This window comes from Anguilla rostrata, chromosome 14 (assembly GCF_018555375.3).
Source record: "Anguilla rostrata isolate EN2019 chromosome 14, ASM1855537v3, whole genome shotgun sequence".
NCBI lineage: Eukaryota > Metazoa > Chordata > Actinopteri > Anguilliformes > Anguillidae > Anguilla > Anguilla rostrata.
This window is the reverse complement of record NC_057946.1, coordinates 2,538,935-2,566,331: the sequence shown is the minus strand read 5'-3', so window position 1 is coordinate 2,566,331 and position 27,397 is coordinate 2,538,935. Positions and strand designations below refer to the sequence as shown.

Sequence of the window (27,397 nt, the reverse complement as noted above, 5' to 3'; positions counted from 1 at the left end):
TTGCTGGCCTTAATAAATACAATTTTAAGACCCTGTTCATTGGTGTCATTCAAATTTATTTTTCATTAACATTAGTTCTACTGCAAAATTTAATTCTGCGCTTTATTGCACAGTGACATCTTGTGGAGGCAAAACCGTAATCCCTCTCCAAATAGAACCCTCTATTACATGTAATAAAGGGTTTATAAGGGGTTTATATACAGTTATAAGCACGGAAAGGGGGGAGCTGTTGGTTTTCACTGATGGAAGTTGCCTGAGGGGCCCCTCCTTCCCTCTCCCAGCAGACGTGTTCTCCCTTCAGCAGTAAAATACTTCAGCTGTGCTTATTTTAAAAGACCTCAGACTGCCGTTAGCTTGGGTACGCGCTTTCTGTTCTGAGAAACCGGCTCCTGCCAGACTGCTGGACTATGTCTCGGGCCAGCATTCGAAGGTGGTTTGCGGTCTCTGTGAACAATCTTCTCTGGGGAAGTCCCAGCACTCTCACTCTCAGAGTGTAAGCTCTTAGGAGTGAAACAGGACGATGGGTTTTCTGTACAACTTCCTAACCCCACTTTGGCCATTGTTGCTGTGCATGACACACATACGTATTCACTATTGCTATCCATAGACACGCACGCGTGCCTCATGTAATGTTTGTTTATTAATTCGTGCTGATGCCCCGTGGTTAGTGGGGCGTAAACGTTTGGTTCTGGAGACCTGAGGCTTTTCTCTCCGGCAGTACGTGATGTGCTCTGGACTCTGGTGCCGGGTGGACGGGGAGAAGGACTGCCAGACCAAGCTGGACCCGCCGATGGACGGAACCGAGTGCGACACGGGCAAGGTGGGCCGACCGTCGCCGCGACGATCCAGGTCACGTGACCACACTGTGATTGGTCGGCCTCCCCACCAATTCCGTTTCCCATTTCGGGAATTTAATTGGAAGTTCAGTTAATTCATTGGAAAGATCGTCATAGAACATGATTCTAGAGTTGAATTCCAATTCATTTCCTGAATCGGTTGATTGAATTGCTCCCAGCCATTGGTTTTTATTACATTTCGTTAAATTTAAAAAAAAAAAAACATTTTTAAAAAAGCTTCTAGGCATTTATTCAAAAAACCGAGTCCCAATATTTCTGAACAGGTTTCTGCTGTTCCTTTGTTTTTTTAATCAGAGAAATGTTGCCCAGGTGCTGTGTTTATGCATAACTTATTAATATTTACTAATATTTACGAAGCCCTGATTAGTGTTTAGCTAAGTTTAAGATTTACATGTGAGCATTTCAATGTAGAGAACCATTAATTAAACAAACCTTTAATCTGAATTAGGACAGCTGTTCTGCTTTAAAAATGTTGGTCAGTATAAGCATTTAAAAAAACCCTTGATTTTGTTTTGCACATCTGATGCCTGCCTTAAAGCAGAGCTGAATGCATGCAAGCCTTATTGATTAACTGGGAACGGGTTTAATCAAAACTACTTCGTTTTATGTTTTTTGTTTTGGGGGTGATTAGTGGTCTTGATTTTTTTTTTTTTTTTTTTGTCATCCAGTCAGTATTTTAAGTTCCCATAAAGTGAACACACACAGCCACATTAGCAAGAGCCAGGAATAAATAAATAAATAAATCATCACATTCCACATTTTTAAAAAATACTGTCACCGGTGATGACAGCAGGTGTTGTTGTCCAAGAGGAGCTCTAAACTCGGAGGCAGGACGAGGGGCTTCTGGGTCTTCTGACCGCCGGGTTCTGAGCAGCTTTTCGCGTTTTTCAGGCCGCTGTGGAGTCGCGTCAGAGCGTCCTTCCACGTCCCCCGTGTTAAACTCTCTGACCGCTAATCTGAAGCAGCTCCGCTCGAGGAGGCCGATATTAATAACTTTTTGTAAATACCGCAGCAACGCTCAGGGGAGAAAAAAAAAAGGACCTGAAATATGAACGCTGAGCTGAGGTTCTGTCAGTTCAGAGTCTCCTGGGGCCAACTTGCCAAATTTACCAAAAAGAAAACAGGGAAAAAAATAAATAGAATAAAATTAGCCGTGCTGTGTGTGTGCTGCAGGCTCGCATACTGGCGGAGTCGAAGGCCAGTCTGCTAGAGACTGCTCCCAATTACCCAATCAGAGGAATGAATTGCCTCATTCTGAGTTTTTCAGAAGGGGACTGAAACAATCAGGCCCAGATTACCGAGTGCCAGCTAATGGAGTACGGAGCAAACGGGCGCAAAGCAGAGAGGCGACATCAAGGAAAAGGGAACTTAAATTTAACGCGTGAGGAGATGGAGGCGGTGGTCAGGATCAGGAGTATAGGACTCCGACAGAGAGGAGAGAAATTTGGATTGACATCACAAACAAAATTAATTTAGTGTGTATAAACAAAATGGAAAAATGTTAGACGAGGTGCAAAAGGAAAAACTCCTAAAACCGAACGTGGGCAAAAGACACAGGCGGTGGTGCTACTGAGGACAACTTTAATACCAAACGACTGACTAACACCAAACAACAGGTTTCATAATTCCTATGAAGTGAGCGGGTTTTGAGGTGAAAGGAGTCGATACAGATTAACTTGTTCTTGCTCAGCAATAACCCGTTTAGGCTGGGCCACAAAAATGAACTGCCTGAAATGGCTTGCCCTCCAGTGCTGTCTGTTTTTAAAGAAAAAACATCTCTTTGGAACAGGTTGTCTTGGGTTATAAGCACCGTACAGGTGTTAAATGTTGTGTGGATTACATCGCTGTGCATAAATAACGACTCATTGATTGACTGACTGAGTTTACTGGCTGACTGGTGATATTGACTGGCTGGTTTGTTGGATTGATTGATTGATTGATTTGAGCTGTTTGCCCCCCCCCCCCTTCGCCCCCCCAGTGGTGCCGAGCCGGGGAGTGCGTGAGCCGGGCCCTGCCCCCCGAGCCCCCCGTGGGGGTGTGGAGCGCCTGGGGGCCGTGGGCCGCCTGCAGCCGAACCTGCGGCCGCGGGATCAGCACCCGCCAGCGCAAGTGTGAGAGCCCCAGGTACCGTATCCCGGCAACCGCTCCAACTGCCAGAGATTCTACTGGCCCACCTGTAGAACAGCTCCAACTGTCAGATTCTACTGGCCCACCTGTAGATCAGCTCCACAGACCCACCTGTAGATCAGCTCCACAGACCCACCTGTAGAACAGGTCCACAGACTCACCTGTAGAACAGCTCCACAGGCCCACCTGTAGAACAGCTCCACAGGCCCACCTGTAGAACAGCTCCAACTGTCAGATTCTACTGGCCCACCTGTAGATCAGCTCCACAGACCCACCTGTAGATCAGCTCCACAGGCCCACCTGTAGAACAGGTCCACAGATTCACCTGTAGAACAGCTCCACAGACCCACCTGTAGAACAGCTCCAACTGCCAGAGATTCTACTGGCCCACCTGTAGAACAGCTCCACTGACCCACCTGTAGAACAGCTCCACAGATTCACCTGTAGAACAGCTCCACAGACCCACCTGTAGAACTGCTCCAACTGCCAGAGATTCTACAGGCCCACCACACACACTTATTATTCAAAATTAACGATATTACTCTGTATTCCTAAAGGGATGTTCCACCCAAAAGTCTACGCTTCATGATTTTTGTACTTTGTTGAATGTTATCCTTCCATCCAGGTAGGGTTTTTTAGGTTTAGGTTTGTTTTTTTTTCCTCCCCCCTCCCAAATATATCCCGAAGTTAAATTTCCACATGAGCTGTTGGATCAGACCCAACAAATGCGTTGGAATCCAATGTGCAACAACCTGCCACTCTGAAATCAGGGTGTAGATCTAGGTCATCTTCTGTGACCGCATAGTTTAGTGAGTTTAGATGGTGTACCTGTTTGACTCGACTTCTTTCAGAAGCCCTGAAACCTGGCCGTCATGCAGTTCTACTGAAGATCCCTCTTGGGGTTAACAGACAGAACATAATTCTTTACAAAGGGCTCTAGTCATGCAATATTATTGCTTTACGGCAAGTATGACATGAAACCTTCCCCCTGTCATTTTTCTCTAATAACTGTGTGACTTTGATTTAAAAATCATTCATTCGAAACGGTCCAATTCTGTGAATTTGTGTTGTTCCAAGAAATAGTACAGAAGTCTATTTTCTAATCATTCAACCAGTCTTGTCATTGCTCTGTGGTTACTATAGTTATTATGCTCCCTGTGGTATTATTTGTGCACCAGTTAAGTGTAATCTTTTTGACAAAATTCTTTTAAGTCGTTAAGGTCTATTCTTCTACATTCCCTGAACGAGTGGGGTCCAGCATCATGTACTAACGGCCATAGTGACAGGGAAGCAGGTTCCATGCTAGCAAAACCAGCTTGGCTAACATCACTGGAGTGTGGCTCATTGACCGGTGCGTTAGCACGTTAGCATTTTAGCACGTTAGCATGCCGCGGGCGCTCACCGGAAGGCGAACTCTGTGTTCCGCAGCCCCGGCGGGACAGAGGGGCGGTGCGTGGGACCCGGGAGGCAGTACAAGCTGTGCGAGAACACGCCCTGTCCCGTGGGAACGCCCGGGTTCAGGGACTCGCAGTGCCAGACCTTCAACCGACCCTCCCTGCACTGGTACTCCGTCATGGACGACGGTAAGACATCCCCCCCCCCCCCCCACCGCCGTGCTGCTGTGTCTGTGTACCTGTCAGAATCGCCTGATGCTGCACTCTCTAACAGTACGTGTGCCTTATGTTTCCATGATATCGCACTACATAGCATCCTAGGTCGAATTATTGAGGTAATTAAGAATGTATGGACTTGGAACACAGGAGCCCCTGTTGAGTGTCTGGTACTCTGGCTGTGCAGGTGAGTGTGTGTGGGACAGGGGAAAGCGGGTAAGAGTGGGAAGATTAAGGGGTTTTTCACATTGGAGCGTTTTCCTGATTGTGCTTCTTTCTTCCGTCCACTCGATCATAAGGGCCTTGTTTCCAGATAAGTTTGTCTTTATGAGAACTTCAGTCCTCCAGTGTCCCAGGATGCTGTTCTGCAGTAACAAAATGGAGTGGATGGCACACAAGACATTGAACTCTGTGGTGTGGCACTTGTTTGCATTAGTGTACCTGTGTGTGTGTGTGTGTGTGCTCGCTGTGTGTGTTAGTTTGCTGGCTGTGTGTGTGTGTGTGTGTGTGTGTGTGTGTGTGTTAGTTCACCTGTGTGTGTGTGTGTGTGTGTGTTAGTGTACTGCTGACACGCGGCTGCTGCAGCTCTGGGCAATCTGAGCCGGTCTCTTTGAAACTCAGGCCCACTGTAGTTCCCGCTCAGGATGACATCACCGGTCCAGCCGTCTGCCCTGGCCGAACACAAATACCCCTTTCATTGGGCTGCAGAGAGCCCTCTCTCTCCCTCTCCCTCTCTCTCTCTCTCTCTCTCTCTGTATACCTCTCTGTCTCTCCCTCTCTCTCTCTCTCTGTCTGTCTCTCTCTCTCCCTCTCTCCCTCTCTTTTCTCTCTCTCTCTCTCCGTGTACCTCTCTGTCTCTCCCTCTCTCTCTCTCTGTCTCTCCCTCTCTCTCTCTCTAACCTCTCTCGCTCCTCTACCTCTCTCTCCTCTACTCTCTCCTCTTCTTCTTTATTGTCTCTCTCTTCCGTTCCTCTCTCCTCTCTCCTCTCTCCTCTCTCTCTCTCTCTCGGTCTCTCTCTCTCCCTCCCCATCTCCCCGGCTCATAGATCTGAGACATGTAGCAGACACAGCCCAGGATTCAAACCTAACCCCCCCCCCCCCCCCCAGTAAATAAGCTGCTCCTGTTCTTTCATCCCAAAGATATTAAGCGCATGTTCTTCAGGTCCTGTGGAGCTATCAGTAACCAGCCGTCCTCCTAACGTATAAATCACTTTTATCAATTACAACAAAAAAAAAAAATTAGGTCTTGCGTTTCACACGGCAACTGTTATTTCCCAAAAATGGAGTGGAAGTGCTGACAGAAGTATATCTCTTTTTAGAAAAAAAAAAAGTACTTTTTAAACCGTTGAACATGCAAACGGTGTGTGTTGTGGCATTTAGCTACTTGGCTCCATGAGAGTATAAGTATTAAGACTGCTGGGGAGGCAGGGTGGTGTGGAGCTGAGAGTGCACGGTGCCTTATAGCCGTCTGAAAAGAAGCCTGCTCTGAAATGTGAAATAAATGGATTAGTGTTATTTACGCACCGTTCCCACATCTGTTCTTTATGAACACGCAATACATGTCGGGTGTGTGAGATCTGAAAACGCACCGAACGGATTTTTTGCCAGAATACGTGGAATAGCCCCGTCTGCTGTCGGAATCTGAGCTCACGCTGAAGGCTGCTAATATTTTAAAATTACGCGTGAAACGCACAAGCTGAATATTTTGACGTGTAAATTGCATAAATGTCCGTTATATTTGTAGCTGTCGGACGCCGACACGTTCATTTTTCATCGGAAATTAACATTTTTTTTTTTCTTCTTTTTCCAGTTGTTGCCTGTTTACTCATTTTTTTAAAAATGGAAATAAAAATGAGTATTTTGAGGGGAGCTCTGCTGAAGCTGAGCTGGGTCTGGGTGGTTCGGTGCCGCGCCAGGGATCCTTCATTAATGCAGGAACGCGGGTCTGCGACCTGGAAGCTCAAACGCACCGTGTTCTCCGCGCGCACAAAGAGTCTCTGTGTGTCACTCCTTACTTCCAGAGCGACAGACGGGGGTGGTTGGGTTTGGCGGGGGCAGCGAGGGCAGGGGGGGGGGGGGGAGGGTGGGGGGTGGTGGTGTGGGCGAGGTGCGTGTGTGTGTGGTGGTGTGTGTGTGTGTGTGGTGTGGGGTGTGTAGTTGTGTGTGTGCTGGTGTGTGTGTGTCTGCGTGTGTGTCGTGTGTGTGTGTGTGTGTCCGTGTGTGTGTGCGTGTGGTGTGTGTGTGTCGTGAGGTTGGTGGGTGTGTCTGTGTGTGCGTGTGTCTGTGTGTGTGTGGTCTGTGTGGTGTGTGTGTGTGTGTGTGTGTGTGTGTGTGTGTGTGTGATTGCAGCTCCTGAAGTTTCCACCGTTACACGAGGGATTGTGTTGCGGCTCGTGGATTAAATGTTACTTTTCAAAGGAGGTGGCATGTACCCCTGCCCGCCCCCCTTTCTTCCCCCCAAAGCCCATATTCAGTGGGGCTAATTGAAATGAACATTGAGGGAGTTGCAGATAGAAACGCTGCCCCATGTTCGTCTGGCTGACCGGCGCCCCCCCCGGTGAAAAAGCAGTCTGCGGTGACATCATCTGCGGCGCCCGCAGCGGACGGGACGCCGTGATTGGCTCAGGGGAAATGTACCGTTTGTGCACTGCTACAAAACGTGCTTCTGATAAAAACCGCCAGCGTCTGCTTCGCAAAGGTCTTTTCCAGTTCGTTTGTCACTTCAGCATAATTTTAATCACTTCACTTTGCATCGCTGATGTTAAAAAATTTTTATTAAAAAGAGGAGCATTTGAGGGCTGCTGGGTGGCTCACCAGACACCACGCTGTGGTCTTCAAGAAATGTTCCATTTTGCTTAATCAAAGTTCAAATCTATAACCTAAAAAGATCTTAAGAAAAACTTAAGGTTATTTAGTCTGAACCTGTTTTTGACCAGCTCAGGGCCTCTCCAGCCATGTTTTGTCATGGGAAGCTTATTTTACGCAACTTATCCCTGAGGATGGCCAGCTAAACCATTACTCTAAAGGGGGAGGGGGGGTTATCCCTGAAGACGACAGACTAAACCATTACTCTAAAGGGGGGGGGGATTCTCGCGGGGTTATCTGTCCACGTTGGGGCCCTTTGTGTTTTATGAGTACCGACTAACCTGTAAGACCTGTAGGGTCCTCTCTGCCCCCGCACCCCCCCCCCCACCATATGGAAAAAAAACAGGCCCAAAGGCCTAATGTTAGCCACAGCTAGCAGTGTCCCCACCAAGTGTGGATCTGTGTGGGAACAGAACTCAGAGCAAGCGCTTGTTTGGATGTGCTGAGCATTTACAGATCAGACTAGCGCCTGGATGCAATCAACATTTGTCCTTTAATTTTACACTAGATACAGGAGATTTTTCTCCCCCCCATAACAAATCAATTTTGGCAGTTTTCTTTTTTTTTGTGAGTTTGGCAGTTTTGGTGATCGGTGGAAGAACACGAACACGTGAACGTGTGTAAGTCAGAGTCAAGGACGTTTGGCGTTTGAATCCAGGTCAAAGTTCAGGGCGAATGCTGTTTGAGTCCAGGGCAGCCGTATGGACAGATGTTGATTAAAAAATGCATACGTGCCATTTAAAGTACGTAGGCCCGGTATGCTGAATGCGTCCAACCAAGCGCTTTTTCTGAGGTTCATTGTAAAAACTACGTTTAATGACAGAAGGCTTACATTTTTCCGGTTACATTCTCCCAAGAGAGGCACCTGCCCTGCATAATTTCATTAATTCTTCATCAAACTGCCTGCAATTTCCTTGCAATCTCTTTTCTGCTTCCAGTCAAGCAGACCATGCGAGTAAATTCAGTTTTACATAATGTGATATGGTCCATCACAGCAGGAGACCCATGTGCGAAAACCCCCGTGTTTGGAAAATATGATCTTCTCGTGTGAAGGGTTCGGTGGAGAATATTTGCATCGGTCCAATATTGCGCATTAAGCCCCTTTGGTGGTGAAGGGATGGACTTGAGATAAAAGAGACGACGGTTTTTCTCGAGAAACAGATGCCTGTTGAAAACCCGGGACGGGCGACTGCTTGTGGTGAAAGCGATACAATGCCTCGTAGCAAAATACGCACCGTGGGATCCTCCGCTTTAGAAGGGTCGCATGGTCCACAGTGACTGGTGCAGATTTATTAGTTCCTTTATACGTGTGCTCACTGGTCTACGTTTCTACTTCTCTAGCCCTGCATTCTGACATTGATATTTTTTAATTGAAACCCTGTGATATTTTGATTATTTTCTGAGAAAAAGACTTAATGCGCTAAATTCTTTAATGAGGCCAAGTGGAGGATATTTTCTTTCTGGTTCTGAGCCCAGATTATTGTGTTCATGAACTTTTTACAGTTTCCTTTGTTGGTGGAGCTTCTCAAAGACACCAATTACACTTTCACACAGGCTGTACAAAGGGAAGCATGCCTCGTTTGAGTGTGATGCACTCTTGATGGAAATCAATGAACGTTTGGAACTGGTCGCAGAAAGAAATCTCTGGACGTTCTCAATTTGAAAGGACCTGTTGTTGCTTTTTTAAAATTTTTTATTTTTTTCATTCCCCCACAGGCCAAACCAAACCACCTGTGACCTTTGATCCCACGAACACATTTGACAATAAATAATAGCCCCTGACGATCCATTTTTTTGTGAATGAGTACAGTAACTTAAACTTTTTGTTTTGTCGTTGCGTATTTTGGAAGACAGCGAGCTGTCTTAAGGACACAGACTCTGAGGATAGGCAGCTGCACACATTCTTCAGAACGGCAAGATGTACGACTTACAGGGGAGCTAAGATTGGGGTTCTCCAAGGTGCTGGTGGTGTGGGGGTACGTTCCACCTAGCTCTGGCCTATTGTGCAGATCAGTGTAAACACCCCCTGCCCCCCCCCCCCCCGCCCCCGGGAGTGCACGCCTAAGTGTTCAGAAATAGAGATCAGATGTTAACTGAGGTGGGAAGCCCCCCCACCCTGTGATTCATGCCCCCCCCTCTGTCCGAAACTGTCCCTCCTGCCACATGGACTGGTTGCCCTTCGCGAGCTCCTTTAACGTTTTCAGGCTATGGGCGCCTGACGGTGGCTCTGTAGGATGTGCAGGCTGCGCGCCGTGGTGTGTGTTGGTGTTGGGTGTGGTGGTGGCGCGTGTGTGTGTGTGTGTGTGTGTGTGTGCGTGCGTGTGTGTGTGTGCGTGTGCGTGTGTGTGTGTAAGAGTGAGAAAGCGGGATGGCCAGCGTCCAGCGGGTCTTCTGTTTTAAGCATCATTAGGATTCCAGACTTTGCACGAGCCCACCCGTGGTGTGGACACTCCCACCCCCCCACCCCCCAGCTCTCTGCTGCAGCGATGGGTCGGGGAGGGAGAGGAGGGGAGGTGGGGTGTGGGGGGCGGGGGGATGGGGGTCACGTTTCGGGTCTGAAAGCGCAGATGCGCCCCTCTCAGCGGAGCTGGCCCCCGGGATTCCGAACGCTCGCCCTGCCTGTCCTCCTCAGACACCGGCCTGCAGAGTAACGACCCCCAGGCTGAGGTCAGAGCGCCTCAGAGAGCAGGTCCAGGGTCGTAAAGTTCAAACGCCACTGCCGTCGAGCGCTGGCGTAGGGGTACGGGGGCTCAACATACGCTCCTCGTTTTACGGCGAAAATCCTTCCCAGGAGAATCCTTCCCACTCTTGGAACTACCAATGCTACTACTTTTCCCTCAGCTACTGTTACTGCTGGTGTAACACAGGAGATGACAAATACTGTAATAGTATTTGTCATGTCTTCTGTTACACCAGCAGTAGCAGTAGCTGTGGTAGTAGTAGTAATATTAGCAGTTGCAAGAGTAGTAAACCAATCATCAGCATCATTAACAGTTGGGACCTTTCTTCCCTACCCCTGTAAGGTGTGAGGTCACAAGTGTGTGATTAGAATGCTCTTAATTGAACATTCTAATGCTGATGTCACAATCACTGCTGGTAACTGAGAGCAGTAGAGTTCTAGAACGCTGACTTATAATGTTGAAACATTCCAAAAAAACAAACTCTTCAAAGGGTTAAAAGAATGTGAGACATCAGATTCCGCTCATTCACATCACACTCTGACTGTCTCGCACTCACCTTCTTGTGCTCTCTTAAAGGTGCAGTGCCCCCCAATGCTGGGAGTCACTCAAACATTTCCCCATTCAGTGTGTCTGCAGGTTTCATAGCTTCTCTTATTTAAGAGAAAGTATATAAATGCATTAAATCATATTGAACCAATTTCTCCGTAATTAACTCATCTTCAGTTTTTTTTCTGAAAAAAATTTTGTTTAAAAAAAAAAAAAATTAGATTTCAAAGTTAATTGTAATAAATTCCTGAATAACAACCTCTGTCCTAAGTCCACAGTCTCATTTTGGATGGATAGTGCACACTGATGGCAGCTCGTGTTCAGTAAGAATGCAGGAGATACTGTAGAGAAGCACAGCAGGCCGCCCCAGCTGTACTGATGGCAGCTCGTGTTCAGTGGAAACGCAGGAGATACTGTAGAGAAGCACAGCAGGCCGACCCAGCTGTACTGATGGCAGCTCGTGTTCAGTGGAAACGCAGGAGATACTGTAGAGAAGCACAGCAGGCCGACCCAGCTGTACTGATGGCAGCTCGTGTTCAGTGGAAACGCAGGAGATACTGTAGAGAAGCACAGCAGGCCGACCCAGCTGTACTGATGGCAGCTCGTGTTCAGTGGAAACGCAGGAGATACTGTAGAGAAGCACAGCAGGCCGACCCAGCTGTAAGTGTTGTGCGGTTCTCTATTAACAGTGAGCCGTCTCTGTGAGTAACAGACTAGCGTACAGAGCGCGATAGCTTCTCTCAGACGCGCCCACTAGATTTCAGACTCACTTTAATGTAAATGACGCTGAGCATTCTGTGCTTTTAGAGGGTAATTTACATTCATCTATCTACCCCCCGCGCCCCCCCCCCCCCCCCCCCCCCCCACCCCAAATGGGTTTTAGCCGTCTCACTGCTCAGTGCTGTAATGTCGGGCTCCTGTGGGGAGCTGCGTCTGACAGGCTGATGAGATTCGAACGATAACGGTAATCGCGCTGCCACGGCAACGCGGCGTAAACAGAAGCGGGTCAGACCACTTTGAGATGCTGGCCGTGCACTCTAATTACGGAAAGTTCATGACAGGCGGTTTATTAAAAAAGGCCTTTGAAACTGGAAGATGACCTACGTTCGTCTGCCTGGTGACATATTTGGCTTATGGCTTTTATAAAAATTAAACCTTTGCAATAATAAAATAATAATTTTCAATGATTGTCATATAAAGGTGACTAATAAGAGTTTGAAGGGGTAGAAAACCGGTCTTGTGCTTTTAGAAAGATTTTCGGAGCTAAATAAAATTCGCTTGTGGATATAAAAACAAAGCAGGTAGATCCGTTCACGCACCTACATGCATCTGGTGTATGTGTGGGACAGATTTGTACATTGAAAGCACATCCCATGTTTAATTCTTATATCTTGAAGCTAGAGTGTTAAGTATGTATCTATGGTAACTTACAGAGGTAATGTCTGATTAAATTTGAATTGCTGCTGACGTGTAGAATGTATTTTAATCATTGAAATAACTGAATATTCAGAAAGACAGGGAGAACCTCGGTGAATTTTTCATGATCCAAGTCAAAGAGCCATTTCAGCAAAGAAGCTCTTGTGTGATTAGTTCCAGTGTATATGTGTGTGTTCCTCTGATGAGTCTGAAATGCATACAAGGGGATGTAATGTGTTGGCCGGCATGCCGATAACATGATGAAACTCAGTTTCCTGATTACAAAAAAAAAGAAAAAAAAAAGCGGTTTGATTTTGAAAGAACAGAATAGCAATTCATTGCCTTTTCAGGAATTTATCTCAAATTTTTACGGGGCTCTGTCAACTTTCATTCCAGAATAATGAAATTCATCACACGGAGCCAGAAGTACTAAATACTTTCAGGGTAATGGGAAGGGAAAAATAAAACTCATAAAACAGACTGGTTCAATCATAAATAACTACACGAAACAGTGAAAATTGGAGCGAGCTCGTCGTTCTGATCTGATCAGTGGTGACGCGTCTCCGGAGACAGGCTGTACCTGGGGCTGCGGTGACATCACAGCGTTCGTCTGCGCGTGGGGAACGTCGGACGTCTCAATCAGCGGTCTCAGCTTCCCCTCAGCTCATTCCTCCCCGATCTTATCCCTGGGAATGTTGGTGTGTCTGTGGTGAGTGGTAAATGGTAAATGGACTGCATTTATATAGCGCTTTTATCCAAAGCGCTTTACAATTGATGCCTCTCATTCGCCAGAGCAGTTAGGGGTTAGGTGTCTTGCTCAAGAACACATCGACACGCCCAGGGCGGGGTTTGAACCGGCAACCCTCCGACTGCCGGACAATCGGTCTTACCTCCTGAGCTATGTCGCCCGAGTGTGCCCGTGTGTGTGGTGTGCCTGTGTGGTTGTGTGTGCGGTCATGTGTGGTGTGTGTGTGCGTGGAGGGAGTGTATTGCAGTTGAGTGTGTGTGAGTGACGCATGCGTGTGTTGATGTGCGCTTGCTGTTTTTGTGCGTGTTTTGCGTACGCATACACGTGTGCACATGTATGGTGCCCGTGTCGGCGAACCCACACATGTTCCCTCTCACGGCTCGTAATGGGCTCGTACAGAGGCCTTATGGGTTTTAACAGTCATCTGTGATGTTGGATGTTGTCTCTCAGGCTTCAATACGCAAGCTTGTAGCTGTCTGTCCTAGACCTGCGCTCTGCCTTGCCAGTGTTTAAACACACGCCGCGGATTCTTGGCTTTTCGGTGTGAGGTCCTGCTGTGTGTGTGTGTGTGTGTGTGTGTGTGTGTGTGTGTGTGCGGCTGCGAGCCAGCGACGCGTCTGGCGTTCGACACAAACGCGCGCGGTCAGGGTACAGAAACGTGCGCAGCCCTGTGTGTAGTGTGCCCTTTGCAGAACCAGCCGCTGTAAGCCAGTTATAACATTTACAAATGCTTCGGGAAAACACTTGCGATTACAGTAAATTCTACATAATTCATTCGTAATAGTAATAATTCTAAAAACTTCCTCAGGGAACTGGGAACGTGACACAGAATACTTGCATCAAGGCTTACGGGGTTTTTAATGAGGTGTTCGAGGACCTAATACATACCATTTATAAATATTCAGTAAACTTTAAGTGAGCTGTTTCTAAGCACTGGCAGAATACTGTTTGAAGTGTTTATAATACACAGTGTCATAAGAAATATTCTTGCTAAGAAACTAGAAGCTACAGTGTAAAGCCAGTGATGTTATTTCAGTCTAACTCTGAATCTCTCTGGCTTTCCTTATCTGCATCCTGCTATAAACCACCCCAAGCAACCATGAAAAAAAATAAGATGTGTGATTTGTGGCATTGCCTCTGTGTGTTGGCTTTGGTAGTGCCTAGACATCTCTCTCACTCTCTCTCTCTCTCTCTTTTGCTCTCTCTCTCATTACGTGAATATATATTTTTAGTAGGCCCATTGATACCCTGAGTGGCTAGTTTTGTAGATCTAAGGTCTCTTGCTCTCTCTCTCCCTCTTTCTCTGTCTCGTTCTGTCTCTCTCTCCCTCTCACTCCTCTCTCCCCCCTCCCTCCCTCTCTCTCTTCCTCCCTCCCCCCTCCCTCCCTCTCTCTCTTCCTCCCTACCCCCCCCTTCCCTCTCTCGCTCTTTAAATATTTAAATGAGTACAGACTTGTTAGAAGGGAATATGGGAAATTGGCTGATTGTAGTTATTTCTCCCTCCCCCCCCAGAGCGCCCCTGCACCCTCTTCTGCTCCACCTCGGGGAAGGAGCCGCCGCTCGTCCTGGCGGAGAAGGTCCTGGACGGCACCTCCTGCGGCCCTCTGGAGTCCGGCATGTGCGCCAACGGGACGTGCCAGGTACGCCGACCCCCCCCCCCCCCCCCCCGTCCCCGCGGGCCCCGCCGACCGTCCGCCGCTCCCGCCAAAAACTGTGCCACGATCGGGCCCTTTGGCCGTGTGACGTCTGGCCACAGATCCGTTACTCTCGCCACACGCTGAGCGCTGGGAAGCCTCTTCTCCGTTGTTCTGTGGAAACACTCACTGTAGGCATTCAGCCATGGACAGCACTGTGGCACTGAGCCTTCTGTACGGTGGCGCTGGGCCTTCTGTACTGTGGCACTGGGCACCGGGCCTTCTGTACTGTGGCACTGGGCCTTCTGCACTGTGGCACTGAGCCTTCTGTACTGTGGCACTGAGCCTTCTGTACTGTGGCACTGAGCCTTCTGTACTGTGGCACTGGGCCTTCTGTACTGTGGCACTGAGCCTTCTGTACTGTGGCACTGGGCCTTCTGTACTGTGGCACTGGGCCTTCTGTACTGTGGCACTGAGCCTTCTGTACTGTGGCACTGAGCCTTCTGTACTGTGGCACTGAGCCTTCTGTCCTGTGGCACTGGGCCTTCTGTCCTGTGGCACTGGGCCTTCTGTACTGTGGCACTGAGCCTTCTGTACTGTGGCACCGGGCCTTCTGTACTGTGGGCACTGGGGCTTCTGTACTGTGGGCACTGGGGCTTCTGTACTGTGGGCACTGGGGCCTCTGTACTGTGGGCACTGGGCCTTCTGTACTGTGGCACTGGGCCTTCTGTACTGTGGCACTGGGCCTTCTGCACTGTGGGCACTGGCCCTTCTGTACTGCGGGCACTGGGCCTTCTGTACTGTGGGCACTGGGCCTTCTGCACTGTGGGCACTGGGCCTTCTGTACTGTGGGCACTGGGCCTTCTGTACTGTGGGCACTGGGCCTTCTGTACTGTGGGCACTGGGCCTTCTGTACTGTGGCACTGGGCACTGGGCCTTCTGTACTGTGGCACTGGGCCTTCTGTACTGTGGCACTGGGCACTGGGCCTTCTGTACTGTGGCACTGGGCCTTCTGTACTGTGGGCACTGGGCCTTCTGTACGGTGGCACTGGGCCTTCTGCACTGTGGCACTGGGCCTTCTGCACTGTGGGCACTGGGCCTTCTGTACTGTGGCGCTGGGCCTTCTGTACGGTGGCACTGGGCCTTCTGTACGGTGGTGCTGGGCCTTCTGTACGGTGGCACTGGGCCTTCTGTACGGTGGCACTGGGCCTTCTGTACTGTGGCACTGGGCCTTCTGTACTGTGGCACTGGGCACTGGGCCTTCTGCACTGTGGCACTGGGCCTTCTGTACTGTAACTGAAACGCAGCACCAGAAACTTCCGCTGCCAACTAGGAGCTCCTGCTGCTGTTTTTCAGGGGAACGCTGAGGAGGAGGGGGGAGGGGGGGCACAACTCTGTTCCTGGACGGTCTGTCTGCCTGCTGGTTTTTGTTCCAACCGGTTACCTCAGTTTTACTTTTCTGACAGCTCTATAAACTACGCTGGTTCTCTCCTGTACTTGAGCACAGTAAAAACTTTTGGATGCACTTGCAGTCTGCGGCTTTAGCTGGTGCTTTTACAAACGTGAGATCAAGATACTGTATGATTGAGCCAATTAAATAATTTTAAGAGCTGAAGTTGGCACAAAATCACGAAACGGATCGGCCCTTATTGTGCTCCCCTCTATTAGACTATAGCTGGGGTGGGCAGTTCCATTCCTGCAGGGCTGGTGTGTGTGTGTGTGCGGGTTTTCGTTGTCACCAGCTACACTGGCCAAATGAGCTAATTAGCCGATTACACGTATGCTGGTTTAACCGTAGATTAGACCACGATCAGATGCTTCACGTTGGGATACAGGAACAGTCGTCAGCCGTCAATCATGAACTTATTGAGAAATGTGGCTAAAATATCAGTTAATTAACGACTGGGCTAATTACACAAGAGCAGAAGTTGTCAGAAACCAATATGGCCGCCCTTGCTCACCCACGGTTTATGGAGTCTGTTCTGAGCACCCAAACGCATTTTTGTGCTCTGTTGTTATGTCAGTCACTGTGAGACGGTCCCAGCTGTGGTCTGACAGTGACGGATGTGAACTACGCTTGATGAAATTGTTCAAAGTGTCACTGCGCAAGCAGACTAATTCTGTCGAAGGAGGAAGGTGACGTTTCTGTTTCCGTGAAGCGAACCCTAATTCCGTGGATATTTGCTTGGTGCACCTGCACACACGGACGAGGGAATGAATCACTGCATGTATACAGCACTCTTCCGAACGCTCAAAGTGCTTTACAGTGATGAGTGGGAACTCACCTCACCCACCACCACCAATGTGTAGCGCCCACCTGGGTGATGCACGGCAGCCATTTTGCGCCAGAACGCTCACCACACGTTATAGAGGGCCTTCACTTCTTTCACAAAGAGATTAACAAACTGTGGAACCTCCTTCCTCCGATACCGCAGGGGCTTGGCACTTCTGCACGACCCGTGCAAAATTTGGGACGGAGAGTTGGAGAGGAGCTGAGGGGCGTTTGCGGTAACATGTTTTGGGGGGGGCGGGGTAAAGTAAAATTATTTTTACTTTTTGATCCATTTGCGAGTTCGTATGAGAGTGTATGTTGAGATGAATAATAATATCCTTTCTCTGTTGATCGTGATGATTAGAATCCTGGCTTGCTTTGGTTTAGACTTGGTGCGGATATACCCTGCTATTGTAGCCCTACATCTTATGGTAGCCCTGGCTGTTACACAAACCAAAGAAATTATTGAAAATCAGTCGCCCTAAAAATGTCATGGAAAATATGAACTGAGTTGCAACCACCCAAAAACTAAATGATTGTCTGAGATCAGTGGGGTCACTGCTGCGATCGTGTCGGGGTGTAGCTCCAGGTTCCATTCACGTTTCCGCATTTAGCAGAAACTCTTATCCAGAGCGACACAGCTCATGCAGGCTACATTTCTACATGCAATCTGTTTTTATACAGCTGGAAAAACCCTTTCACTGAAAGGAGTTCAGGTTGCACTAGGGATCTACGACACCACCCCGGCTGGGAAGCGACCCAGCGGGAACCCAGCAGGAACCCAGCGGGCTTTGGGTTGCGAGCCCAGTCTTGCTAACCGGTATCACCACACGGCCAGCCTTGGCTGATAGCTAGCAGACAGACAGAACTCTGTCGGGGGGGGAGTGACTTTCTTATTTCACACCGGTCACATAAAACACTCCATAGCCCCTCCATGAATGGTATTCCCTTTCACCCCCCCCCCCCCCCCCCCGTCCCACAATGAATCGAACCAAAAGTTGCGTTATTCCTTCAGCATGTCACTGAGTTCTACCGCTGGAACAGTTTTATGAGATCTGGACGGAATCTAACTCTGTTCAGTCTGCCGCACGCTCCTACGCTCCGTGCTTCTGCAAAAAAACTGCTGCAGCCGGTGGAGGCACACAAAGGTTTTCAGTTAATACTCCCAGATTTAATTATTGACCCTTTGAAGAGCAGGTTTCCCCCTCCACCCCCCCCCCCTCAAGTCAGTGTTCCAGAACTCAATTACTTTCGAGTACCAGCAGTGCTTGTTACAGTGGATTAACAGCATTAGAATGTTCAGTTCAGGACATTCTGATCACATACTCCTCAGATGCAATTACTTAAAGACCCTGTGCAATCAAAATAGTCATTGTGCATCACGATGTATTAAATCAAGATGTTATTAGGTAAAGATATATTAAACATTAACACTGTGACATTTTAACAGCTTTAATCCTAGTTATACCTTGGTTGGTCATTTCAGAATGTGATTACTTCAGTATCTCATAAGCTGCCATGTAATTGTGTTACCCAAGGGAATTTAAGACCAGACTTGGGGCCAAAGAGAAATTTTACGGTGATTAAAGAAAGAAACATTCTCTCAAACTCCGCTGTTCTCACTGTTGAGGATCCCTGATCGTGTGGTGTACCGTATCCTGTTTCCTGTTTTCGGGAGCTGAAGGTTTCATAATACCTGGATTCAGTTTGTCCTTATGGGTGTTCTGTGGTGGTTTTTTTTAAGGTGCATTTACAATTTTCCATTCATCTGGTTTCTGGACTAGTGCCCAGCCCTGTTCCTGGATGTCTATCGTCCTGTAGGTTTTCATTTCAACCCTAATTTGGCACACCTGATTCTAACACTCAGCAGCTCGACCACGTCTCTAGCTGTTGAATGGAGGTGTCTTTTGTTCGGGTTGGAGTGAAAACCTGCAGGATGGTGGGACCGTTTTTTGTTAACTTTCCAAGCTGTGAAGAAGAACCAAATCATGAAGACTAATTTTGATCAAATCCAGGGCTGCATGTCAGCAGGGTGACGGGCGTTACCCCCACCTCTCGCGGGTCCTGCTGGGTCATTGGGTTCTTCCCGTAACCGTGGCGACACTGACCCAATGTCCCCCCTCCCTTGTCCAGAAAGTGGGCTGCGATGGTGTCCTGGGGTCGTCCTCCAGGGAGGACCACTGCGGGGTGTGCAACGGCAACGGGAAGTCCTGCAAGGTCATCAAGGGCGACTTCAACCACACCCGCGGTGCAGGTACTGCGACACCCCTGCTCTACCTCTCTCTCTCTCTCCCTCCCTCCCTCCCTCTCTCTCCTTCTCTCTCTCTCTCTCTCTCTCCTTTGCTCTCTCCCTCCCTCTCTCTCTCCCTCACTCTCTCTCTCTCTCTCCCTCCCTCCCTCTCTCTCTCCCTCGCTCCCTCCCTCACTCCCTCTCTCTGTCCCTCCCTCCCTCGCTACCTCTCTCCCTCCACTCCAGCACATAACTGCATTAGCCTGCACTGTACACCTGTTTTACAGGGTAAAGACCTGCTAGTTCAGCGGTTCCCAGACTGCCTGATCCTTTAACACCCATAACAAGCCCTTGTGGTTTCTGTGAACCAACCTTTATGGCCATTAAAAAACCTTAAGAATATACTACATTTTTTTATTTTTTATTTTCCTCCCTTTTTCCCCTCAGTTTGAAATAGCTAATCGGCTATTCATTACTGAATCCCCCGCTGTTGATTCGGGAGAGTGCAGACGAGCGTATGTTTCTCGTATGTCCCATCAGGCGTCACTTCCTGCTGTGCGAGTCAGGCTCACACAGACATGAGTCGGAGGAATATACTTCACGTGCTGCTTAACAGGCAGCCTTGCAGGTGCCATCCAGCGGGGGCACTAGGCAGGACAGTCTTTGTGGAGGGTAGCAGCAACCCCTCCCCCCCATGATCCTTGTCAGCCTGGACTTATTTTTGGAGCCACTGCTCCAATACTCCTTGACGGACATGTCCTGTCCGCTGACTCACCTCCTCACCTCCCCTCCTCCACTCCTCCTCTTCTCCTCTCCTCCCGTCCTCCTCTTCCTCTTCTCCTCCTCTCCTCCTCACCTCGACTCACCTCTACAAAGCGCAGTCATGGAGCGTGCGAGACTGTACCTGAAGTCGAGGGGTCCAGCTCTCTGGACAGCACTACTGCCTCTGCGTCCGTTTATGGATCTTTTAAAAGAAAGAGATGGAAGGTTCTGCGTCCAATCAGCTTGACCCGACCGCCGTAGCTTTTTTATTTTCATTTTTTATCTCTTCCAGAGAGCTACTCGGGCTGACATAAAACCCCAAAAAAGTTTTCTTCCAAGTTTTTTTTTTTTTTTGTTCAACCGTTGTCTAGGAAGACGGTTTCTTTCTCTCAAGTCCTGTTTTTCCCTCCCCAGTGGAACATAAAGACTTTTTTAAAAGAAGTTTCTTTTGAAATTAAAGCATTAAATCAGTTCGAGCAGTGCTGCAGTGTAACACCCCGGACGATTATGATCCCTGCAGCGGAGGCTGAGTGAATGCTGTTACTCTGGAGCCGGTTATTGGCTTGGCCCGGGGAATGCTTTCATTTCCCCTTCCTAAATCCGCTTTGTTGACCTGTCCGTCAGGTATTATGTTGTACACAGAGGACGGGCGCTGTTTCAAGGTTATCTGCGGAATTGATGGTAACAACCCCCCCCCCCCCGGGCCTCTGAGCAGATTGAATTTCAGATCGCAATATTAAAATATTGATTAATCTGTTAATCACTGGTCTTACTGCACCCCAGTGAAGAACTCCTGACTCATGCCAGAGGGAAGGGGAGACCTTAGCATTTCTAAGGGGCTGCTTTACCTCGTCCAGAAAAGAGGATGGTGATCGCGCTGGAAACCTGATTAATTCTGTTCACAGTCCATGCCTTTGTAATCCCAGCAGCCTTCATCCCTCGCTTCTCTCTGCCCCCCCGTCACACTCTTTCCTCCTATCCCTCGCTTCTCTGTCCCCCGTGCCGGAGTGAGATTCACACTTTTTTCTCTTCATCCCTCGCTTCTCTCTGTCCCCCGCGCAGGCAGGTGTGAGATTGACACTCTTTCCTCCTCAGCCCTCGCTTCTCTCTGTCCTCCCGTGCAGGCAGGAGTGAGATTCGCACTCTTCCCTCTTCATCCCTCGCTTCTCTCTGTCCTCCCGTGCAGGCAGGAGTGAGATTCACACACTCTTTCATCTTCATCCGTCGTTCTCTCTGTCCCTCCTGCTGCACAGGAGTGAGATTCACACTCTTTCCTCTTCATCCCTCGCTTCTCTCTGTCCCCCGCACAGGAGTGAGATTCACACTCTTCCCTCTTCATCCCTCGCTTCTCTCTGTCCCCCCGCACAGGTAGGTGTGAGATTCACACTCTTTCCTCCTCATCCCTCGCTTCTCTCTGCAGGATACGTGGAGGCCATAGTGATCCCGAAGGGCGCGCGGAGAATAAGGGTGGTGGAGGAGAAGCCTGCTCAGAGCTACCTCGGTATGAACCCCTTATTTCTGCCACGATTGACTTGAATTGTTACTCTGCTTTCCTACAGCGGGTTGTGTGTGTGTGTGTGCTGTTCATTCACAGTGAAAGGCCAGGCCAAAATGATTTTCATTGACCATTGGGGGTCGCTGGTGCGCAATAAGAAAAATCGTGATCGTTTCAGACCCTGGCGGAATCCTGTCAAGCTGACATTCTCCTAACTACTTTGTCACATTCTCAGTGTTAAACGTCTCTCCGTCCTTCCCTCCGTCCCCCCCTCCCTCTCTCCCTCCCTCCCTTCCCTGGACAATTTGGCCCTGACGTAGTCAGGGGTACTGTACCCCACTGTGTACCCGACCGTGGGGCATGTTGCTATGCTAAAAACCAGTGCCCTACCAGGACAGGCTGAACAGCAGCACCAAACCTCATACGGAGCTGATAACTGTTGTGAGCGTTTGAACTGAATGTGTTATATCACTGATGGCGAAGTCCTCGCTCTCTACCAGCGGGGTAATCGTTTCCAGCCAGACAATCCGCCCTTGAATTTTTCATGATCTCTTTGAATCCCTTTCAGGAAAGGATTGCTCTGTTCCATTCTTCTTTAGTTTAGCGTTTCGGGGCTAATGCGGGCTGGTTGGGTGCCATTTTGCTCAGGATGGCTTATGCACGTAATGACAGTGTCAGCGTAAATCTCAAAATTGCTTTGAGAGGATCCAGATTTCGTCCAAAAGCATGTAGAGGATCTTTTCTTCTCCCGGAGTTGTGGAGTCTTGAAGGCGCATTATCTGAACTGCTCATTCGAATGCGGTGTACACGAAATGCCAAAATATTTGAGAGAATGCGTAAGGTGGAGAGGGTTGGCTGGACAGGGCTGCGTTGGGTCGCGAAGCATGTCCTTGGGATCTGCAGATGCCGGCTGTTTTATAGTAACCCTGATACGGTCGAGGTAGTGTCTCAAGGTATCCTTAACAGGATCCTTAACATTACCTCATAAGATGTAAGATTTTATTTCATGGAAATCATCAGCAGCACCTGTACCATAGAGTACATCGGTTGATGAACATGGAGACGTCTCTGGTCAGATGGCAGTTGGGATTTGAGTCCAGGAGGTGGTTTTCGCCACTGGTTGTGATTGGCTGAGGCCACACACTCCTGAGGCGTTTCCTTAAGTAAACCTCTGGCTGCCAAGATGACATCGTCAGCTGGCAGTTAGTCCGGGCGAAAGCTAAATGTCAAGCACACTTCTCAGAAGGCTGTTCAGGTCTTTCTCGTAAACGGCTGAATGTAAGAGCGTATAAATCGGTTACTGGGAGTCTGTTGTTGAGTGAAATTTCATTTGTCATACGATGGGGTTGGAAAAGGCCACGCAGTGCTGCACTGTGGGCGATGTAGTCTATACAAACTGACCCCTACCCTTTGAAGGTCAGTTGAAGGTCATGTGAGGTAGAACCATGGAGATACAGACCTCAGGACTGAGCACTGATTGGACAAAGGAATGGATGCAGTACTGGAAGCAGCCAGCAGAGTCCCGTTGTCAAGCTGCTTATTTCCACCGGTGCAAAAAAACTGTGTTAAACTGAAATGAGTCAAGCTTTCCATTGATTTAAAGAAATTGAAAATAATATAAAAATTAGACAGGGAGATTGTCTTAGCATCTGTTTCCGAAGGACACAATGTGGGAAGCTCAGCAGTGCCTAATCAAAATCAAACCATTTGCGAGAGAGTCAATAAAATGGAGTTGTCTCATCTTATTTCCCATCTTAAAAAACAATTGTGTGTGTGTGTGTGTGTGTGCCTGTGTGTGTGTGTGTGTGTGTGTGTGTGTGTGAAATTCCAATTGAAGTCTTGAATTTGAATTGAAAACGGTGGACATGATATAGAGTTTGTCTCTGAATGAAAGGCAATAGGATTTAATTTAAATTAAATTAAATATCCAATGGCAAATGCATTTCATTTATTTTACAGCAGAGAGGCATTCAGCGGAGGCATTCATATTCCGAACATCGGCTGAATTTCATTAAATATCATACAGACATTTTGTTCTGAGTATCGGTGAAAAGTAAGGGCTTCTTTTAAAACGGTCAGTAATCTGCAGGAATTTTACGCTCATTAATCCTGTTCAACTCGAGGAGCAGATGCTGTGTGTGGCTGGAGTTTCACTTACTGGTGTGCGGACCGTGAAGGAAGCTCGATACACGCTGAAATGAGTGAGGGTTCTGTGTGAATGATTAAATGAGTAAGGTTCTTTTACATTGAATTTATGCAGGTACAGGTTGCAATGCAGGTTAAGTACCTTGCTCAAGGGTACAACGGCAGTGTCCTACCCGGGAATCGAACCTGTGACCCTTCGATTACAAGCCCAGTTCCCTACTCGTTATGCTACACTGCCGCCCGATTCATATTCATGAAATGACATTGCTTTTCTTAACATGTTTCTTTAATACTTCACTTTACGCTTTACACCGATACCTTCAGGAATGTGTGTGTTTATTCCTCTGGGTAGCACTTTACAATAAGGTCATGTGAACTGGCATTAACTAATGTGGTTGTTAAGTGCTAACTCCTGAAAAGTTCATCCGTACAGCTCTGTTAATGTATTTGTACATCATGAATTCACGTTAACCGCTACATTAGTTAATGACCTAATTGTGACCTTAAGTGCTACCTTCTTTTGAAATGAGTCGAGGAGAATTCCACTGAACCCTGATTCAGAACCCTGCCCTTCCACCTCTATTGCTTCTGTGTCTGCTGTGGCACTCAGTGCTTGACAATGATTACCAGGGTCAGGGTCCTTTCTGGTTCAGTCGAGTTATTTCAGGATGCAACTTCAAATTTATTAATTGCAAAATTTTCAAAAAAAAAAAAAAAAAAAAAAATTGTCATGGACTTGATCTTGAATTGAATTTCTGTTAATTTCCTGAATTTGAAAGGGGTTGGACCTCAAACCTGTTGAGTATATACGCCAGGCAGCCGGGTTCTAAATCTTCTGTCCGATTCAGGCCAGATTCTTCCCAAAAAAAACAACTGTGCACACGGGCCAAAAACTTTTCATGTACTATTCATAATTCAGTGTATGAATAAGATGTATTGTATGTGTGCACACCAAAGCAGATTCCTTCTTAAAATATTTATACCTACTGCTTGTTATTCTGTCATTGTTTGGAGGTGCTTCAGACATAGAGCAGATGCAGACCTGGACAGAGTTGGGGTTTTTTTTTTTTTGTAGTAATTTATTTATTTTTTAATCAATGATAAATGGGCCAAGACTATGTCTGTCCTGGGCTGTGTTTGGCTCCCAGTTCAACAGCCCTGAATTACACCTCACAACACCAGTGTTGGACCAGTGAGACCCCCAAATGGGTGGAGCTATTTATATGCTCCCAGGCTGAACCAATCATCGCACTCATTCTGTGGAGAGAATACTTGTTTGATTGGTTCAGACAAGGCAGAGATTGACAGCACGTTGTAGCTCCACCTGTCATACGCTCACGAGCCCCCGCTCTCCCGACGCGACCTCACATGCTCTGTGATTCGTCCACACGGCCTGGTTATGACAGCAACATCTCAAACGTAAATATCCTGGTTTCCAACGGTTCAGCAGCTGAATCAAATCTCCCCTCGCCATCAAGCTGTAAAGTTTTTTAAAGAAGTGCCTCGCTAGTCTGTGTGGAAAAACTAGGTTTTTGTTGAGTTTGTTTTTAAAAAATAAAATAAAATTTGAATTTAAAACCCAAGACATTGTGTTTTATCCTCCTCAGCTATCAAAGACAACAGCAAGCGTTCCATTAACAGCGACTGGAAGATCGAGAACCCGGGTCTGTTCAACATCGCCGGCACCACCGTCCACTACGTAAGGAGAGGATTGTGGGAGAAACTGTCAGCCAAAGGCCCCACAACGTCCCCTCTGCACCTGCTGGTCAGTGACAATGCCCATTGGGCACAACTTGCCATACGGAATGATTGAATCTGATTGAATGCACTTCAGATCTCTTAAACACCATGTGGTTGTTGTCCTGAACCAAATTAAAACACCTTGTAAAAAGCAGCTAATTTAGACACTGGGAACAAGGTGCGCAGATTCTTTAGCCAATTAGTGACTTATATTAAGCACATAAGTGCAGAAACACATAAACACAGCACACACAGTGGTGCTCTGGGATTTGAATTTGCGGTCCCTGTCACAGCTTTGATGGGCATGATGTTCAGTGGTTTTCCTTGTAACTGTTTCTCCTCCTGCATTACATTAAATTACAGGCATTTAGCAGACGCTCTTATCCAGAGTGACTTACACAACTTTTTCATAGCATTTACATTGCATTCAATTATACAGCTGGATATATCCATAGGCAATACAATGGCAGTGTCCTACCAGGGAATCAAACCTGTTACCTTTAGGTTACCAGACCAACTCCTTACCCATTACACTACACTGCCTCCCCAGGTGCTTCTCTTCAATGATCAGAACTACGGGATCCACTACGAGTACACCCTGCCGGCAGAGCCCGCCTCCGAGCCACAGGGGGGCGCCATCCCCAAAGCCAGCGAGCCCCTCTTCATGTGGACCCACTCGGGCTGGGAGGACTGCCACGCCGTCTGCGGGGGAGGTGGGAGGCCCTCGCCCAATCACCACGCCCCCAACTGATGACATCATTCAGTCCTGATGCCCACAACTCACCCAATCACCATGCCCCCAACTGATGACATAATTTAGTCCTGATGCCCACAACTCACCCAATCACCACGCCCACAACTGATGACATCATTTAGTCCTAATGCCTACAACTCACCCAATTGCAACACCCCCAACTGATGACATCATTTAGTCCTAATGCCTACAACTCACCCAATTGCAACACCCCCAACTGATGACATCATTCAGTCCTATCCCCACTCACCCAATCACCCCAATGTGATCATCAGCACCCACAACTCACCCTGATTGACATCATTCAGTCCTGATGTCCATCCCTCACAGCCCTGTTCCCACACCTTATTCTGTGCCCTCATGTCCCACCATGTCCCATTCCCACATCCCTATTCCCCAAACTGCCCATGTCCCCATCAGCATCAGTTTATCTTGGATTTAATGGTTCTGCAGGACCAGTGAGCGCAAGCTTAAAGCACTGCTGACGTTACTTCACTGTTTGCAGGGGAACGGAAGACCATCGTCACCTGCACCAAGATAGTCAACAAGACGACCAGCGTGGTGGACAACAGGAAGTGCCGCCACTTGACCAAACCGGAGCCCCAAGTGCGGAAGTGTAATGAGCAGCCCTGCCAGACGAGGTGAGCGGGATAAACGCCTTCGCCCTTCCCCCTTCCCCCGCACAGGTTCTGGATAAAAAAACATAAACCTAAATAAGACAAAAGAAAGTAAAACAGAGCGACTGCTGGACCAGCTCCTCCAGCTTTTCAGCGGTTGTTTACTTTCTTTTCATGCGCTGACAAACAAAACTCAAAAACTTGCTTTCTTGGTGTGTGCTCCCGGCCTCGGCCCCGAACTGTGGAGAGAACCTGTGTGAAGACCAATACCCTGCTTTCTCAAACGGATGCCGAACTACATCCGCTTTCAATGAATGTACAAATAATGAATTTGTTTAAAATGTATCTTTTGATCTCTGTTCATTTGGAAATGTGCATTGTGTTCCTCCCTGTTTGACTCTGATAAGTGGCAAGAGTTTTTGTTCAAGACTTCCCGCTGTAGTAACGTTTCACATACGCGGTTTTGCTTGCTGTCCGTTGCCCGTCGGCTGCTGGGAGCCGGTTGACCCGAAGGCGCCCCCCCGATGCGTTTGCCGTGCCGTGTTTTCACCGTCTCTCTCAACGCACGCGGCGAAGGCCAGCTTCATCAGCGCCGGCTTATCGGCCGCACAAAGACGGCAGTGTCCCGCGGCCTTTGATAGCGGGGCAAAAAAACCTAATTAAGCGAAACTCGCTGCGCTCCGTTGAAAAACAGGGGGATGAAATCTCGTGGTTTTCAGAGAAAGAGCGCGGTTGTTCACGTTCTGCCCCCCGAAAAAAGCAAGAAAGACAAATTGCTCCTTGGCTGCCTATCAGAGTCTGAGAGAGAGATAAGAGACTTATTGGGTTTCGGGGGGGGGAAGTCTTTCGTATTGTTTTTTTATGTGCGTCCGCACGCTGAAGGAGCTGTTAGTCTTCC

General features: G+C 48.2%; 1 protein-coding gene across 2 annotated transcripts in view; it reads left to right on the top strand.

Annotated features, from left to right (window-relative positions):
• Positions 1–27,397, top strand: part of LOC135239282 (A disintegrin and metalloproteinase with thrombospondin motifs 19-like) — a 91,163-nt gene that overhangs the window by 40,046 nt on the left and 23,720 nt on the right. For both annotated transcript variants that reach the window (XM_064307839.1, XM_064307840.1), the window contains exons 11-19: positions 719–820; positions 2,836–2,981; positions 4,413–4,567; positions 14,363–14,490; positions 18,890–19,010; positions 21,169–21,249; positions 24,996–25,153; positions 25,679–25,841; positions 26,388–26,523. In XM_064307839.1, coding sequence (XP_064163909.1) covers positions 719–820; positions 2,836–2,981; positions 4,413–4,567; positions 14,363–14,490; positions 18,890–19,010; positions 21,169–21,249; positions 24,996–25,153; positions 25,679–25,841; positions 26,388–26,523 — 1,190 coding nt within the window. The remainder of the gene's footprint in view (positions 1–718; positions 821–2,835; positions 2,982–4,412; positions 4,568–14,362; positions 14,491–18,889; positions 19,011–21,168; positions 21,250–24,995; positions 25,154–25,678; positions 25,842–26,387; positions 26,524–27,397) is intronic.